The sequence below is a fragment of the Condylura cristata genome, unplaced genomic scaffold (genome assembly GCF_000260355.1).
Source record: "Condylura cristata isolate star-nosed mole 26May11 unplaced genomic scaffold, ConCri1.0 scaffold00038, whole genome shotgun sequence".
NCBI lineage: Eukaryota > Metazoa > Chordata > Mammalia > Eulipotyphla > Talpidae > Condylura > Condylura cristata.
In genome coordinates, this window is record NW_004567139.1 from 7,810,669 (window position 1) to 7,828,864 (window position 18,196).

The following is an 18,196-nucleotide window of genomic DNA, read 5'->3' on the forward strand; positions in this document are numbered from 1 at the left end:
GCCCAGCCCTGCCCTGCCCTGCCCTGCCCTGCCCTGCCCTGCCCTGCCCTGCCCACAGAGCTCGACCCCCTCCCAGCAGGGAGCTTGGAGGCCATGCGGGGGTGCTCCCGGGACCCTCACCGGGAGGCCGGGCCGGAGGAGCATTGGGAAGTGCCTGAGACGCAGCCTTCTGGAAGGACACAGCCCGGACCCTCCCCGCCTCCCCCGGTGCCCCACCCCCATCATGCAGGCTCCCAGGTGAGCCTGCAGCCGTGTGGGTGCGCTCACATGGCAACGTGGCTGAGCTTCTGGCCTTTTCCCTCCGGGCTAGGGAGGGACAGCTCGTTTTGTTGCGTCTCGGAACCACCACCAGGGCCTGGGTGAGTCCGTGTCTCAGCTTCGAAGGCCAGGGCGGCCCTGCAGGGAGGCCTGGCCACGCTCGTGGTCTGGGTTTTTTCCTGAGTCGGCCACGTTTCCAGCTGCCTGGAAGGGAGGGGGCTGGAGGCCCGGGGAGGGAACTGGGGATCTTTCAGCTGTCAGGCAGCCAGAAGCAGCCTTTCAGTCGGTGTGTTCGGGGAGCAGCAGAGCGAACCCAAGAATGGCTTCCCTCTGCCTCTGCTGTCTGCGGCTGACAGCGCTGGGAGCAGCGGCACCAGGCCCGGGGCGGGGCCTCAGCTGTCCACCCCGACCGGGCGCTGCGGTCAGGGAGCTGTCCACTAAAACAGGGCTATCGGGAGCTGTCGCCTCCAAGAACAGCACCAGCAGAGTGCTGGTCACCGTTTGGGTTAGGAAACAGGGAGACGCCTTCTCAGGCCACAGGTGGCAGCTGTCTCACCCCAGGTAGCGTCTGCAGTGTGCTAACTTGGTGCTATCCCGCCCACGAGGGCGTGAGCGCCAGGCGAGGCTTGCCAAGCAGCAGCAGGCAGGAGCCTGCTCACCCGCTGCAGGCGTCCCGGGGGCTGCTGGTATGACGTCACGGCAGCCCCAGCCAGAGGGTTAGCGGACAGCGGGGCGGGGGGGCATGGTGCCGGGGGCCCTTAGCTCTCAGGGCACCCGGACAGAGTGCTGCAGCCCTGGCCAGTAGCGCTGGTCTCCTGGGCACTAGCGTTACGGCGCAGTGTGGTTGTCAGCTCACACCGGCCACCGACAGCTCTCTGAGACCCCAGGCCCAGGGCCCGGTGCTCCTGAAGGGGGCAGCCCGACCTCTGCCAAGACCCGCGGCTCTCTGCGAAGCTTTTTGGCTTTTCTCCCTTCGGCGGTCACCGAGCAAGAATGCAGCCCAAGGGAGGGAGTCCGAGCGAGCAGGTCCAGAGTGTCCCCTGCGAGGGCAAGAGAGTCCAAGAGCGCAGGAGCCCGGCAGCGAGTGTCCAGGCCGGCGCCCCTCCCCCTACGCCCTCCCCTGAGCGCCCCCACAAACAATCCTAAGGCTGAGCCAGGCGCTGCTCAGCTTGCAGCTCCCACCTGTGGCTGCTGCGCGCCCAGGCCCCAACCCAGGCCCTGCACTGCCTGCAGCAGGAGCCCCCCGCGGGGCGGCACATCTCGGGGTGCCGTGGCGAGGGAGCCACTGCCATCCGCCATCACGCCCCGCCTGTGCCCGCGGCCTGAGCCGCTGCCACTGCACTGCCTGCCAGCGTGCTCGGCCAAGCACTGGCGTCCCAGGGGGCTGCGGGGCCTCTGGGGTCACTCCCCCCCAGCAGCCCAGCAGCTGCTCCTCAGCTCCTGCAGGAGGTGCGCCCCTCCTCTGTACCACAGCCCCTGGGGTCAGCGCTCTGGGCTGGAGTCGGCCACCACCTGCGCAGAGGGTTGGGGACCCTGGCCACCGGCCCACGGGCAGCGTCTCGGGGAGCAGGCTCCCCCTGGTTCCTCCCGGTCTCAGAAAAGTGTTCCCGCTCGCATTTCCCACAGTCAGTCACCTGGCTGACTCCCGGGGGCCCCGGCTTCACCCTTTGCTCGGGTGCAGGCACAGGCCTGAGTCTCCCCTCCTGACAGCACCCTGGTCGGGTCTGGTGGGTGCTGGGGACCCGCCGCGTGGGTGTCTCGCCTCTGTTCTGTCGCCCAGGGCTGCTTTACAACTCCCCGGGGAATCTTTGCCTCTTGGCAAATCATGGCTTTTGCTTCCGGGTTCAGCGTCTTCCAGCAAGTTCTCTCTTGCCATTTGATGGGACTGCAGGTATCCCAGGTGCTCACCCCTTGGGCTGAAGGGCTGAAGGGCTCACACCAGCAGGCTTGGCTTCTGCAGAGGGCCGCATGAGAGAACAGCAGGGTCTGTACTGATGCTTGAGCGGTGCGTGCATCTTTGCCAGCCAGGGGTCACCGGAGTCTCCATCCATTCAGCCAGCATCTCTCAGGTACCTCGGCGCCACCTGGACAGGGCCGGGTGGGCCAAGGACGAAAGCCCTGTGGCCACAGGGCTCTGGACGTGGGGCTGGGCGAGGGGGGCAGCCTTGCCTCCAGGGCCGCCCCGGGAGTCGTTCACCAGCTAAGCGCTGTCTGGGGCTGTGCGGCCCCCGGGGCAGGGCCTCTGTCGTGGGTAGTCCAGCAGCGCTCTGGCCAGTGTGGCCGCCCCTGTGGCGTCTCAGCTTAGGCAGTGCGAGTTGGCCCCGGGCTCGGCCCCCCGCACAGCCTCGGCCCCAGCACCGGCTCCTCCCTGGCTAACCTGAGCTCCCCAAAGCGAGTGGGGACCCTGGCAGTCTGGGGCGGAGGTCCAGGACATCCAGTGAGCACGGTGCTGCCCCGAAGCTCTTGGCCGGAGGCCCCGTGTGGCCCCCAACTTCCCCCCTGCCACACCGAGCGCTGACACGGGGCCAAGGGCCTGTTGAACACCCGCAGGGCACCCGATGGCCGTCGCTGGCCGTCACAGGATCTCCCAGTCGGCCAGGGCACCAGTGCACACGCCCCGCCCTACCTGTGTCTGGCCCCGAAGCCGGGTCTGGCCTTCTCCGGCCCCCACAGCCTCAGCGCTCGCCTCCTTCTGGGGGATGAGTCTCCAGACATGGTGATTCAGGTTGGGAAAATAAAGCTCCGGAGCCGAAATCTGCACAGCCACTTGAGAAATAAAAATAGAATCCTTGAACATTCCTTCGCCGCACTTCAAGGACGCGCTGAAAGTTCAGTCCCCGCTTGGGCCCCAGTTCGTGCTGACTTGCGATGAACCCCAATTAACCCTTAACCCCCAGCGTCCCACGAGCACAGCCCCGTCGTGCGGACTGGCGTCTGTCGCTTGACAGAAAGCGCGAAACCGTCCGAGACCTTGCGCCCGGCCCCAGCCCCAGGCGCCTCTCCGCGGCAGCCTGGCTCCCACGCCGCCCCCGGGCCGCGCGTGCGGGAGGCCACCGGGTCTCTCCACCTCTCGCTGACATTCGCAGGGCCACGGCCCCCTCGGGACGGTCCTGTCAGGTTCTGCGTGACGCCGCGTGACGCCCCTGGGTCCGTGTGTCGGGAGAGGGGTCACGGCCACGCGCTGTGCTGAGACGTGCCGGGACGTGCCGAGACGTGCCGGGACGTGCCGAGACGTGCCGGGACGTGCCGGGACGTGCCTCGGGAGCAGCGGTGGCTGGGCAGCAGCACACGCACGCCGGACTCCAGCGGGAGGGCGCTGCGCCCTGGGCCTGCTGGCCTGTGTGTCGCCACTCTGAGGGCACCGGACAGTGGCTGCAGAGAAGCCGCTGGGCCTGACTCCAGGCTCCTGGGAGCTCCAGCTCCTGCACTGTGCAGCCCAAAGCAAACGCGCCCCCCGGTTTCAGAAACGTCAATAACTTGAGGGTCCTCTGAGCACGGCTGCCTCATGCCAAGCTCTCGGCCACAACCCCACAGAGGCCGCCCGTCAGCCCCTTGCCCCCGGGGGAGGCGGGGCTGCAGGTCAGGCCGTGGGCTCTCCTGGGGTGTTTCTGCCGTCACGTGGCCCGGCACGTTGTCGGGGTGTGGTCTTTGCCCGTGTGTGGCCTTTGCCCCGTGGGCTCGTTGGGACGTGGGGTTGCTGAGTCTCGGGTGTGTCCTGTGTGGCGCTATCACTGAGCATCGTTCCCTCGCCCCCCACACACCCCCCTTTTAGGGGGCCGAGCCGGACGGTGCGTTGCAGGTCACAGAGCCCAGCTCCGACGAGAAGCTGGCCCAGCCAGAGCGGGCAAACGGGGTTGAGGCTTCAGCTCTTTCTGGCTCCAGCGGGCGCACCAGCACCCCTGGCGGAGGAGCAAACTTCGCAGCGCAGTTGCTGGGCTGTGAGCGTGAGCAGGAAGAGCTTACCAGGCAAAGGCCCGGGGCGCGAAGGCACCGGGCACGTGGCACCTCGGTCGTCCGGGCTGCTGCACTGAGCTCTGGGTGGCATCTCAGCCACGCTTGGTAAAGGAACCCAGTTCTGGGGCCAGTGGGCTTTGTCCTCTCAGGACTGAGTGTGGGGAGACGCCAGGGCCCCCCGGCTCCGGGCTCTGGATGGGACACAAGGGCAGGACAGATCCCCCAAGGGCCAGTCCCGATCTCCCCATCCCCTCCCCCGTGTCTACCCGAGTCCTACGCTGGTGTGACCTCTACCTGCCCCCCTCGCCCGTGGCCCACCCTGGCAGGGCTAGGGGTCTCGGCACCCTCGGGCCTGCGGCAGAGAGCAGGGAATGGGTGGGGATTGCCAGCCCAGAGCCCGGGCCGCGGGGGGCCCTTAGCCTGCACGCGGCGCTCTGGGCTGAGCTCCATTCCCAGGGGCCCCAGGGCCCTGAACCGGGGACCAGCATGACGGGGTGCCTGGGCACGGGAGCGGCCTGCCATCCTGATGGGCAGGGCTGCCGGGGCGTCCTGGGCTCACGTGTAAACTCACCGACCCCAGGAGCGACTCAGGCAGCCACTTTGTGCCCCCGTACGACTGTCTCAGACCTTATTCCCAGGGGCCAGTTTGAGATTTCATCAGAAACCCAAGAACGGGGGCTTTTGCCTAGTTTTAAAGACACGCCCTTGGCCGCGGCAGTGGGCAGCCCTGGCCCCTGCAGTGAGCTGTGCTGAGCTGGCCCCGGGCACCTGGTGGGAGCCGGCTCAGGACCCAGCCGGAGTGCGGGGTGCAGGCCAGGCCGGCGTGTGTGGCATCTCCCGGGAGCTGCTTGCTCTCCTTTCTGCGCTGCATACTCCTGCTTGGGGTCTTAGCATAGAAGGGTGAGCTCACAGGCCGGGGCCTCAGGGTGACGGTGCTGAAGGGCCCACGCATGGGGGAGGGGCATCTGTTCCGGAAGGGTGCGCATAGAACCTTCCAGAAGATGGGAGCCGACCTTTCCCATAGGCCGCCTGGGCCTGTGACCCCCACAGCTGCCATGCCTCGGTGCCAGGCACCCCGAGTGCAGGTTCCAGCAGACACAGTGACCGGGACACGTTGGTGACGCGTGGCTTTGTGTCTGTTTTCTGCACATCTCCCTCTGCCATCCTTCCAACGAGAAATTCATCAGTGGAAAGTTTCCTGAAGTGGTAATTTTCCTAAATGACGCGGTGATGGGGCCGCGGGCACTTACCCCGCAGATCCGTGGGCCCGTGCCCCCGGCCCCTCTGACCTCGGACCCTCCGGGGTTGCCCTGCCCTCCCAGGACAGCCCATCTCTGTCCCCCAACCCCCATCACCACAAGAAAAGGCTTCTGAACAGAACCTGGCTGGTTTTGAGGCCCCGGCAGGAAGCTCTTTCCAGAAGTCTCCCAGCCCTGGCGGCTGCCAGGAGGCCCGACCCACCCCAGCTAATTAGAGCCTTGCCTTAAGCTGCACTTTAGACTTGTGTCATTCATTCTGCAGTGATAATGGACTCGGATAGAGGTCACAGCTTCTCTGCATCCTGCTCTCCTTCCTGGGGAGGGGGAGAGACAGGCCAGCCCCTCAGAGCTTCTGCCTGCTGCTGAGTGGGGGGGGCGGTTGGCTGCAGGCTGAGCAGCTGTGATGTGTTCACCCCATCACAGGGCCACGCCCCCAGTGGGTGCTCCCACCATCGGGCTCTGTGCCGGCAGCTCTCCGGTGCCATTAGCATTAACGTGATAAAACGGCACAGTGTAAATGTTAATAAGTCTGATGCCTCTGCGGCTTCCGAGTGGCAGATTGGAAATGGTCCCATCATCGCCACTCCAACCAGCAGCTCCTAATTCTCTGCTCCCTGAGCAGCCAATCCGGCATGGAAACCCCAACTTACCCTCGGTTCCCAGCCCCCTTCCACTGGGCCACGTTCACCCCCATTTTCTCTTGCAGAGGGTTCATGTTTTCTATACACCACTTTACGAGGCAGCGTTTGATTTATTATTTTTCTGTACAGTGAGCAGTTGCTTTTCTGGTTCTCCAAAGGGGGCAGACCAAGGGCCAGTGCTGGCCAGCACCGGCTCCCTACACCTCTCCATGCCCAGCATTCCTGGGCAGACCTGCCCTTGGGCCCGGGGGCCTCTCCTGGCTGAGTTGCCCTGACAGCGCCTGGCTCTCCCTGGGCTTGCTCGCCTCTAAGTTACAGAGGATCTGGCTGACCAGCCTCGATGAACCCTGCCTGCCCAGTGAGCCCTTCAAACAATGTCCCCCGACCCGATGTCCCCGCCCCTAGTCCTTTCTTCTGGTAACCCCAGAGGGCCCACGGCAAGCCTGCTCTTTCTTTTGTATCCTCGTCTTCCTGCCCTCTCGGGCCTGTCCCCTGTCCTTGCCCAGCTCCGAGCGCGCCCTGCGTTCTTAGCCAGCATCTGCTGAAGAGCGGGAAGGGAACCTGAGGCCCACCCCCAGGCTGGCCCAGTGACCCTGGGCAGCCAGTGTGAGCATGGCAGAGGGAGGCTCTGGCCCTCATGCCCCCGGCACTCGTGACTCCGCTATCTGGCCAGGGACCGTCCACCGTCTGGGGCTCCTGGTCAGGGCACTTGTGACCCCCCCGGAGCTGTCTGCCCCGAGACCGTCCACCGTCTGGGGCTCCTGGTCAGGGCACTTGTGACCCCCCCCGGAGCTGTCTTCCCCGGGACGTCCACTGTCTGGGGCTCCTGGTCAAGGCACTTGTGACCTCCCCCCCCCAGAGCTGTTTGCCCCGGGACCGTCCACCATCTGGGGCTCCCGGTCAGGGCACTTGTGACCTCCCCCCCAGAGCTATTTGCCCAGGGACCGTCCACCATCTGGGGCTCCTGGTCAGGGCACTTGTGACCCCCCCCCCAGAGCTGTCTGCTCAGGGACCCTCCACTGACCTGGGCTGCTGGTCAGGCCCCTGTGACAGAAGCCACAGCAGCAGGTGCCTGCAGCCTGGCCTCTGCGCCCCTCACTCGCGTTCTCCCCCCAGGCTGTCTTCACTCTCCTCCTGGGACCTTTCACCTTCTTCGATGTCCAGAAGACCAAATACCTGCAGATCCTGACCTCGCTCATGCGGTGGATCGGTGAGTCAGAACCACGATTCCTGGCAGCCGCGGGCGGGGCTCGGGGCCTGCAGAGGGCAGGGTGGTGGCGGGCACTCTGCCTGCCCTCTTACTGGCATGGAAATTTGGTACTGAAGGGCGACTTCAAGTTTGGGGAGTATGGTCGGCGCTGGGGCTAGGACTCCTGACCCTGGCACATCGAGCCAGGTGCCAAGCTACCCCCACTCTGGGCTCATGAAGGCCTGGGCCGGGCGTGCTCCCTCCGGGAAGTGAGATTAGCAGATACGGTCCTCGGCCATAAACCCAGATCTCCCTGGGGGTCGCCTCTGTGTTCCTGGCCCCCCACACCCCTGGCAAATATCAACTCACCCCACTGAGCAAGAGTGTCATTGTCTTCAGGAGAAGTCTGGGGGTCTACACCCCCATACCATCCCACTACCCACCCAGGGACCAGCCGCTGACCCATCTAGGCCCAGGACAGGAGGATATGGGGTCCCTGCCCCTCCCCCCACACACACCAGCCAGCACATGCTCTGGGCATCAGCTGACACCTTTTAGGTCTGACAGCAGAAGACTCCAAGTGGTTCCGGTCAGGGGCCTGCAGGGTCAGCCCAGCCCCAGGAGTCCCGGGGGGCTGTTTCCTGGGGCCTCGCCTGCCCCTCAGCTCACGGGAACCCGAGCTTGGAACCCCCCGCCCCAACCCCTCTTCCCCAGGCCCCTTTCCCAGTGCACTTGCCCTGGGTCAGCCACGCTGCGCCCACTGTGCGCGGCTCCAGACCTGCGCGCCCAGGCCGTGTCGGGCCAGGTGCTTCCCGGGGTCGGCCCAGGAGTCCTGGTGTCTGCAGTGAGAGGGCCAGTGGCATTGGCACAGTCCGGCCGCTGCTCCCCATGGGGGGTACACTGCAGCCCACCGAAACCCAGGGACTCACGGGGGGCGGGGGGGGCTGCTGTGCTCTGCGGGGGCGTCGGTCGCTGCCAGGAAGCTCTGCCCTGTGCTCAGTCAAAGCCTGAACCTTGTAACCTGCCCACGAGCTTCCTGGAGGAGAGGAGGGGAGGCCCTGCACCCGATGTGTGGCTGCCAGGCCTCTGCCATCGCCCGGCCAGGGCAGGGGACACCGTGCTGTGCCAGCATGGGGTGCGACGCCCGTGTGCCCCCTCCTGCTGCCTGACCCCGTACCCCCTGCGGGGCGCCTCCCCACATCTGGCTCACCTGCCCCGAGCCCTGGGTTAACCGCGAACGTGCGACTCGGAACACGAGGGCCGCCGGGCGCTCAGGGTACCTCCCGGGTGGCACGAGGGCGCGCATCAGCAGTCAGGATCCGGATCGGCCCTGCTCCCCCGTGGCCAGCTTTTTTAGAGGAAGTATGTGAAAGCCCGTGACCGTCGAGGAGTTTCTTGTGCAGCGGGTGGGAGGAAAACGTCCTCCCGGCTCCGCTGGCCCCGTGCTGGGCCTGAGCTCCTTGGCTGGCTGCGTCCCGGACCCGAGTCCTGGCCCTGGGCCGCCCCCCCGGATTGGCAGGGGGACCCCTGCGTGTGCCGGGTGGAAGGGCCCCAGCTCTGCTCGCTTCCCCCCGGGCAGCGGGGCAGCGGGAGGGCCGGGGGGAGGGGCAGAAGTGGCCGCTGCCAGCGCTCCCTCCGCGGGGCGCCGGGTCGGCCCAGGGGGGTTCGCTGCCCGGGTAATGACAGACAGCGGCTTCCATAACGCCCCTGCCGGTGCCGCGTGACGACTTCCTGGCGTCTGGTCTCCGCTCATTAGAGGGAGGAGATGGTAGAGGGCAGTAAATAAAGAGCGATGGTCTGAGGACCGAACCCCAGCACCCCCAACCCCGGTGGGACTCGGCCCCACCTGCAGGGGCGCTGCCCGCGTTCCATGCTGCTGGGGAGCCTCTCCCCCAGGCCAGGCTTTCGGGGGAATTGGCAGCTCTGTTGCTGTAGGACACAGACGCTCAGCTCCAAACCCGGCCGCCAGCCCCGGGTGACCCCATCTGCGCCTCTGTCTCCCAGCCAGAGCCCCACAGAGGGGGAGCAGCCGGCCTCCCCGCCTGAGGTAGCCCCCGGCAGCGAGAGGTGGTGGCGGCCGTGACAGTTGCTTGGTGGCAGAGAGGGCTCGAGGGGTCACTGGCCACTGAGGGTTGCCCACGCTCGCACTTTGGGTGACATTGTTGTCAACATCATTGGCTCTCCTTTTGATCAGGGAGATAGCCACATGGCAGACCCCTCCTCCGTGCCCCTGGGGGCCGCATGCAGTCATTTTTCTCCAGAACAGATTCAGACCTCCGGGCTTGAAAGGTCACCCGCTCTGTGACCCAGAGTTCTCTTAAGTGGAAGGGAAATGGCCCTGTTCAGTGAAACCTAAAACATAGCCCAGCCTGCGGTCAGGTCCAGCCAGGGGGATTGGAAACACCTGGGCCTCTTCTCAGTTGCTCTGGCGGCAGGTGTGTCCAGCATCCTGCCCACAGCAGCTGGGGCCCTGGGGGGGGGCGGGACTCGGGAAGCCCCCACATGCATTGGCTGTGGGAGTGACCAGGGCCTGCCACTGGCCATTTGTTTTGCTTTGAAAGATGTATTTATTTATGCATGTAAGAACTGGGGTGCAGGCCAGAGGTGCAAGAGGATGAGAGGATTCCCCAGAGACAGATTGGGGAGCAGGACAGGTGGAGCCACTGAAACCCACTGCTGAGGGGAGCAGCGGGGAGACAGGAGAGGTCTGCTGCACCCTGTGGGTCACCCCCTGGCTGGGGATCGAACTTGCATTGCAGGGGCTGTGGCCAGCTTCATAGTGCTTTAACCTGTTGTACCACCAGGGAGGGCCCTGCCACTGACCGTTTGTAGGCCATCTAAAGGGCATTGGGTGTGTGGGGGGGTCTCTCCTCTAGCCCAAAATCACCCCAGGTGAGCCCCAGAGCCCTACGGCCTTCTCAGGTCCACACCCTGTTGTCCCACCGGCTCCCTTTGCATTTTGCTTCTGAAAAGCAGCTGGGTGTGGCCCAGCCCTCCCCGACCGCCCCCGGCCCCTTGGGGACAGGTCTGTCTCACACTCCCACACCTGCCCTGCCGGACCAGGGCCCAGACTGTCCAGAGGGCTGAACGGGCAGCTAGCTCGAATTCTCGCAAGACGAAGGGGAGGACTGAGCACCCGAGGGACCGGAAAGTCATAAATAAATGTGCTGAGCCGGAAACTTTCTTGTGCTGAATTAGGAATTTGTTCTGCCATCTGTTGAAGCGAGCAGGGCACTCGTGCACCCCGGCCCCCACGGAGCCAGGGCGCGCTGAGGGGTCTGCTGGCCGCTTCGCTCCTTGATGGCCTTTTGCTGTGCCTGCCTCCATCTCGCTGTCCCCAGCCCCCTGGGTGCCGCCTGGACGGGTGTCAGGAGTTAGGTGGCCCTTGCCAATAGCATGTTGTCCAGGAAAAGGCCAGGCCGCGGAGGACACGTACCACTGCTGATTTCTTCTGCCACCCAGATTGGTCGTGGGTGACGGGGCAATCGGCCAAGGCTCTGTGGGACTCGTTCCGGCCCGAGCAGACCTGTCCCCTGTGCCACCCAGCCCCTCATGCCCGGTGACCACTGCAGATGGGCACCGGCTCTCCTCTGGCCCTGGCACCACACCCACCAGCTGCTCACCCTGTACCCCTCCCCACGACGTCTGCTCCCCTCAGCCCTCCCTGCGCCCACCCAGCCTCCAAGGAGGCTTGAGCTTGGGATGAAGGGGCAGCAGGCGGAGGTCAGGGGCCGGGGCTCCCCCTTAGCCCTGTCAGCTGCCAGTGGGCCAGGACACTCTGGAGAGGCACAGCCAAAACCCCTTGGCGCCCCCAGGCCTGGCCACAGCAGCTTCCGGGCAGCTCGCCTGTGACCGTCTACACCGCCCGCCCGCAGGAGCTCGGGCCGGAGGGGCCCACAGCTCCACTCCTGTCACCAAGTTTCCCGGCAGCATCAGCAGACACCTCCCACTTGGGGACACACACAGCTGGCTCAGCTCGGGGCGCCCCACTGGGGTCATTAAAGAAACGTCCTCACAGCCTCCCGATGGTGCTGGCAGAGCGGCGCGCTCACATCACTCCTGTCTGCTCCCCTCAGAGTGGGTCAGGCGCCCCCTGCGCTCGCCACCCACCTGAGGCTGCCTGGTGGGGTCGCCGGCCCTGCCCCCCACCTCCCCCTGGGGTGAGCCCCAGGTTTGTCTTCCAAACCCAGCGGGCAGGGAGAGCTGGACTCAGCGGTGGCGGCGGGCAGAAGGCCCGCAGGACCCCCCCGCCCCGGGCACGGAGGCTCTCGGGTCTGGCCTGTCCCCAGAATGACTCCCGCAGTGCAGCAGCCCCTGTGCCTCCCAGTGGGGGGTGCGGCCGGGCCTGCAGGGGCTGGGGGTGCCTGCCCACCTCCGCCAGCAGCCTGGCTCCTGGGCCCTGGGGTGCCCACATTCCCTCAGGGTTGGTGCTGGGAGCGCGAGCGTGGCAAAGCCTCATCGTGGGTCTTCATTTTATTCTCAGCTTTCTAAAAGTTCCTCTGCAGACAAAGAGGCCAGGGCATGAGATGGGGACCCGGGGTCTCTGTCTTAAGTCTCTGGGGCTGCAGTGGACACTGACTGAAGTGTGCAAAGGAGCCAGCCGGGCGCCACCAAATCGCCCTTGGCGAGCGGCAGGCTGACCTGAGTGCCCGCATGCCCCCCGCTGGCCGTCACCCTCCGGCCGCTCTCACCCCACAGCCACGGCTCCTGCTGTTCCGTCCACGTGTGGCTGTGGCCGGGGCTGACCTGGCAGTGAGATGGGACCCCTGCTGCCCCAGTCAGGCCCGGGGGTGGGGTAAACCTCATCACGGGCAGCCGGCCGCAGGCGCAGGTGACCCCGCAAAGCTGAGCTCGGAATCCGTGCGCTCCGGTGTCGGACGCCAGGCCACGGTGCCACCTCCCTTCCCACCGCGTGTGGGTCTCGCCCGTCTCGCCGTCGCTGGAGAGAGGACTCAGCCGGGGCAGGCAGGCAGCCAGGCCCTGGACACTGACGTCCACGGTCCGGGCGCCGCCAGGGTTGACTAATGGTGGTTTCTCTTTCTTCCCCCACCCTGGAGAGGGGACCTGCTTCCGGTCCTGTCGGGTCGGGGTGCATCTTGCCAGCTCATTTAGCCTGTGGTCACCTCTTTACAGGCCCCTTCTCCAAATACAGGCCCGCGCCCAGGTGACCCCACCAGGCCAGGGCGCCCAGCACCACGACCAGGCTGTGGTGGGGGCCGCAGAGGCCAGTGCTCAGAGAGCCCGAGGAGTTCACTCAGCCCGCACGGGGGGCGGCGGGCGGGGGCTGGGGCTTTTCCCATCGGCAGGTGGCGTGAGGCCCGCCCCAGAGGCCACTTCTGACTGCCCCGGAGCCTGACTGGTGACGCGTTAAAGGTCGTGAGGATGCATCTTGACATAAAATGTCCCCGCGATCTCTGCGCTCGGACTTGTGCCGGTCCGCGAGGGAGGGGTGTCGACAGGCCCCACCGACCCGACACCCTCGCCAGACGTGAGCCCGGGCCCCGGGCGTCCCTGGCCTGGGCTGTGCTTTCCTCCTGTCTCCCAAGGGAAGGCCGCCGTCTTCTCCGCCGTCCGCCGGGCTGAGGGTCTGTGCTGGCGAGGGGGGCAGGCGCAGGGGGGCGGCCCCGCAGGCCCTTCTGGAGTAGGGTCCGCTGCCCGGACCCTCCCTGCGCGGAGACCCCCGTCTGCTCTGTCCGCTGATGTGGCTTGAACCCCCGTGACATTTTTCTCGGACGTTGTCGCCTGTCACTGCCGGCCCCCCGGCGGGCCGTGTGCACCGGCTGGGCAGCCTGGCGAGGCCGCGAGTTACCGCGCTGGGGCAAGGGTGACTCCGTTCTCGCTAGGAGACGTTACTGACCCCGTCCCTGCTGAGCGCCTCACCGACCTCGGCCCTCGCCGGCCCCTGCCGCCTCCGCCCCGGGGTGCCTCTCGCCTGCGGGTGGGGTGGAGCCAGACGGCTGTCCAGGGGCTCCCGACAGGGCCTGCGAGGGCCCAGCAGGGGCTGGTCACGGCGCCGGCAGCGGGCGCTCACTGCTGCGCCGCCCCCACTCCGCCGGCAGGTGGCCGTGGCCGGCAGGCTCGGCTGTGGCCGTCCCCCGGGCCCGCCCGGCGCCCACCTGCTCCCGGCAGTGTCGCTCACAGCTGTCATCCTCGTTTCATCCTGATTTATCATCAGGCCTAATGAGTTTTCAGAGCAGCTCTCTCCCGGGGACGGGCGATCAGTCTAGGAGGTGGCTGGTGAACTCTGCTCCTCTACGCTGGGTGTGGGTGGGGGAAGCCCGGGAGATGGTCCCGCGGGGGCGCTGAGGCTGTCCCGGCAGGGTCGCTGAGGTGGTCCTGGCAGGGGCGCTGAGCTACTGCGGCTGCCTCCAGTCCCGGTGCCGCTCAAGGTCATGGCCGCCCGCCTCCTGCTTCCCTCCCTCCCTCCCTGCTCTGTCCTTCTGCAGCACCGTGTCCAGGGGTCACTAGTTGCTCCTGAACTTGCTGACCGAGAGGCCCCCCTCCCTGCCTTCTCCACCCTAGAGGTCATGGCCCAGTGCCCCACATGCCCCGAAGAACCTGCCTGTTCCCCAGGCTGGCCGGGGTTCATCCTCAGGGAACCGCCCGCACCCCCAGCCCCGGCTGCACCCCTCCCGGCCCCCTCGGGAGAGCGCCCCAGCTCGGAGGCTGCACTCTGCCCTTTGAAATATGTCCCCCACAACACGCAGGGCCCAGCTGTGGGAGTGGGGCTCGGCCCCCACATCAGCCTGCCCTCCGCGGGCCGGGAGGGAGCAGGGCCTGGGCGCACCTCCCAGAGGCGTCTATTCCTGGGCAGCCCCGAGCCCAGGCCGGGGTTCGGATTTGGAAATAGACTTGAGAATCGGATGAGTAAGGGCGTGGTGGGAGCAAGCGAATGCAGCCAGGTAGTGAACTTCCCGGTCCCGTAGCCGCGGCTCTGAGGCTCCCTGCAAGCCAGGAAACGGCGGCAGCCACGTGGACTGTTCGTGCCGCCACGGGGCAGGGTCGCACGCCGTAAGCACCAGCCCTGTTTTCGCTTCTTCGCGGCCAGGGACGCCTCCGGTGGCTGGTCTTGGAGCGAGCAGACCGGTTTCCGCCTGCGTTTCTTAGCACCGCAGTTGAGGGCTGAGGAGGGAGGCCGCAGAGACGCCCAGCCCGAGTCTGGGGCAGAGAGCAGGGGCGAGGGTGCTCACGGCCGGCAGCCAGGCTCCTCGCGCCCCCTCGGCTCGCCAGCCCTGGGCCCGAGCCGCACCGGGACCCCGCAGGCGCCTCTCTGCGTCGTTCCAGCCCTGGGCCAGGTCCGGAGCAGAACCAGGTCCCGTGAGACGCCCCGAGACGATAGCGCACACAGGGTTTGACGCCTTAAGCAGCTGCCCCACCCCCTGCCCTGCCTTGCCCGACCTGAGGCCGCAGGGCGGTCAGCTGCAGTGTCTGGAGCAGCTGACCACGGACACCCCAGGGCCCCTGCTCTGCCAGCTGTCGCCACCCCGGCTGCTGGCTCCACTCTGCTGCTCCGTAACCCTTTCAGGACGCCCCGGCACCGGGGCGCCCCGCTGCCCCAGCCTGTCCCGAGCGGCCCCCCTCATACCCTGCGCCGAAGGCTTCCTGCGGCCCCTCTTCCACACAGGTCTCTGCCCTGCTCCCACTCCCGACTGTCGGGGTCCCCAGGGTTGGGAGGCCCCGTCACTCCCTCCTCCACCCCGAGGGTTAAGCCGGAGGCGGCTCCCGCTGAGGCCTCCGGGGAGGAGCTGGGTCTCTGCGTTCCCCTCCACTGACCAGAGCTAGAAGATCGGTGACGTCCCTGGAGCGGCCCTCAGAGCCAGGGACTGGAGACTCAGAGACAAATCATCTCCTCCATTGGCAATCTTCGCAGCTGCCCCTGGTGAAGGTGGTAGGCGCCGTCTCCATCCGCCGGCCCCAGCGGGTGTGGGGAGGCAGCCGTGAGTCGGCGGGGAGTGTGACTCGGCCTCCCACCCAGTCAGGGGTTCTCCCAGGCGGAGCCCTGAGCCTCCGATGTCGGCAGTGACCTCTCCTGCCCGCTGAGGGGCTCCTGGGCCCCTTCCCCTCCAGCCCCCGCTCCCCGAGGCATGTCGTTCCAACCGGGGCCGGCTGGCAGCCCGGGCTGACAGGGAGCTGGGCGGCCGGAGAGCTCGGTGCGGGCCCCCTGCCCATGGCCGTGCCCAGCCCTCCCCTCCTGCCGCCCCGCCCCAGGGGCCGCTCCCCGCTGGCGCAGGGTGGACGGGCCAGGAGGGCACCGTGGCCGACCTGCCCAGAGCGTGGTCATCGGGGTTACGCGGATTTGCTCTGCGCGGCTCTGACGCCCCCTCCTTTTCCAGCCTTCGCCATCATGATCGTGCTGGCCCTGGTGCGCATCGGGCACGGGCAGGGGGAGGGGCACCCGCCCCTGGCCAGCCTCTCGGGGGTCCGGAACCTGTTCGGGGTGTGCGTGTACTCCTTCATGTGCCAGCACTCGCTGCCCTCCCTCGTCACGCCCGTGTCCTGCAAGCGCCACCTCACGCGGCTGGTCCTCATGAACTACGTGCTGATCCTGGCCTTCTACAGCCTGCTGTCCTTCACCGCCATCTTCTGCTTCCGCGGCGACAGCCTCCTGGACATGTACACCCTGAACTTCGCGCGCTGCGACGTGGTGAGCGTGGCCGCCGTGCGCTACTTCCTGGGCCTCTTCCCCGTCTTCACCATCAGCACCAACTTCCCCATCATCGCCGTGACCCTCCGCAACAACTGGAAGACGCTCTTCCACCGTGAGGGGGGCACGTACCCCTGGGTGGTGGACCGCGTGGTGTTCCCCACCATCACCCTGCTGCCCCCGGTGCTGGTGGCTTTCTGCACCCACGACCTGGAGTCCCTGGTGGGCATCACGGGGGCGTACGCGGGCACGGGCATCCAGTATGTCATCCCCGCCTTCCTGGTTCACCTCTGCCGCAAGGACTCCCAGCTGGCCTTCGGCCCCGAGGCGGTCAACAAGCACCGCTCCCCGTTCCGTCACACCTTCTGGGTGGGCTTCGTGCTCTTCTGGGCCTTCTCCTGCTTCCTCTTCGTCACCGCCAACATCGTCCTCAGCGAGAGCAAGGTCTGACAGCAGAGCCGAGACCTGTTGCCTCCCGGCCTCGCCTCTGGGGGGTAAGGGGGCCCCTGCCTCGAGAGCTGGGGGTCTTCTCCCACGGGGCCTCCTGCCCGGGGCCGCCCCTGGCCAGCTGGGCTATGCAGCCCAGGCCCAGGCTGCTCCAGATTCCAGGACTCAGCACCTGAGCCACCCCTGTGCTCTATACCCCTCCAGGGTGCCCCGCTTAGCAGGGGGAGCCCCAGTCCTGCACTGCCTCTATTTATACCCATGTTCCCCTCCGCCTGCCCTCCAGACCCTTCCCATCCTTGTCTGGGAGACCCCCCCTTTGGGGGGCAAAGCCCAGCCTAGCCCCTCCCCACCAGCACCCGAGACCGCAGGCTGCCTCCTCGGTGTCACTTCCAGGTGAGGGTCTGGCCGGCCCCAAAGACAAGCGCAGGAAACGTTTGTCGGGCCCAGAAAGCCCCAGAGCCGCGAGGGCCCTGGCGTGGGCGCAGCCCCGTGCTGGCTCCTGGCCCACGTTGACGAGGGTGGGCAGGACAGTAGCCCTGTGCTGGACAAGAGCCCGGAGCTTCGGACCCTGAGGCGATCCTCTGCTCCCCTGTCTGCTGGCGGGGTCCTCGGTGCCTCCTGCAGTGCAGGGGCGTGGGCCAGGGGCCCCCGGGGGAGCTGCCCTCGCCTTGCCCCAGGCTGGGAAGGCCTGGCTCGGGGTGCCTGCCTGAGGCCAGGCCCGAGGCAGGCGGGCTGTGGGTGCTCGGAGTGCACGTCTCCGGGTCCTTAGGGCGGCGTGGGGGAGATGGAGCCCCAGCCGCCACCCTGTGGGAGAGGCCGTCCCGCCGCGGCCTCCCCTCCCAACCACCTCCGCTGCAGACGGAGGTGGCAAACTGCATTTTCAATGTGCCTTCCGCTTGGGGCCCAGGGTCCCTCCTGCCCCTCCCTGGCTTGGCCAGCCCCGGGCCTGTCCCAGCAGCGCAAGGGGCCAGGAGCTGCCCCTCTGGGTGGGGTGTCGGCACCCTGCCCCTCCCTCTTGATTTCAGTGCCTTGCTCAGCCCATGGCCGCAGCCTCCTGCCTCTCACCCTCTCCATGCTCTGGACAGAACGACGATGGCGGGTCGAGGTGGCCTCGGCGCCGGGAAGTGTAGCCCCACGCCCGGGATCCCGCAGCCTCACCGGCCTGCTCTCCCTCGCGCTTTGTCTGCGCCCCGTGTCATTGTCATCCACGGGAAAAATAGAAGCCCCTTCCTCACTGGCCACTGGCTCCTTCCCGGAGGCCCCGCTCTAGGGCGGGCGGAGGAGGGAGGAATCCTCTCGTGGAGCCGAGAAAATGAAGACCCGGCCCCTGAGGCGGTGCCTGCCCTGAGCTGCCCGGCTGTTTGCAGAAAACTCAATTAAAACATCTGTACTAACCCTTCTCCAATTACATTCCCTCTTGCTTAAAGACAAAGCAAATTAAATCCTCCTGCCGCCCCAGGCGCCAAACCAAATTTTGGACTCGAATTTATTAGCAGCAGCATAAAGCCCAGGTTGGGCCGGCGGAGGCCTCTGGAGTGTGTCCCCTCCCCTCCCAGCAGGGGGCCCCAGTCTCGGGGTGCTGCCTCTCGGCTGGCTGGCTGGCTGGCGTGGGTCTGGTTCCTCTGCTCCTGCCTTCAGGCCCCCGCCAGAGGTCGGGGGTGGGGGTCACCTTACTCTGCTGCTCACAGCCGGGAGCTGGGCCAGGGCAGAAGACCCCAACCGGAGGCTAATTGCACTCACCCCGCGAGCCCAGCACGTTGGGGGGGGGATGGGGGGGTTGGGGGCGGGTTTACTTGGTTTTTGT

At 66.9% G+C, this 18,196-nt stretch overlaps 1 protein-coding gene across 2 annotated transcripts in view; it reads left to right on the forward strand.

Moving 5' to 3' along the window:
* The window catches only part of TMEM104 (transmembrane protein 104), a 41,206-nt gene extending 23,348 nt beyond the window's left edge, over positions 1-17,858 (forward strand). Inside the window, exons 9-10 of one of the 2 annotated variants that reach the window (XM_012733152.1) lie at positions 7,229-7,322; positions 15,635-17,858. In XM_012733152.1, the coding sequence (XP_012588606.1) occupies positions 7,229-7,322; positions 15,635-16,395 (855 nt within the window). In that variant the 3' untranslated portion in view covers positions 16,396-17,858. The remainder of the gene's footprint in view (positions 1-7,228; positions 7,323-15,634) is intronic. The other variant, XM_004693477.2, reaches the window with a different exon arrangement.
* The last annotated feature ends 338 nt before the right edge of the window (positions 17,859-18,196 follow it).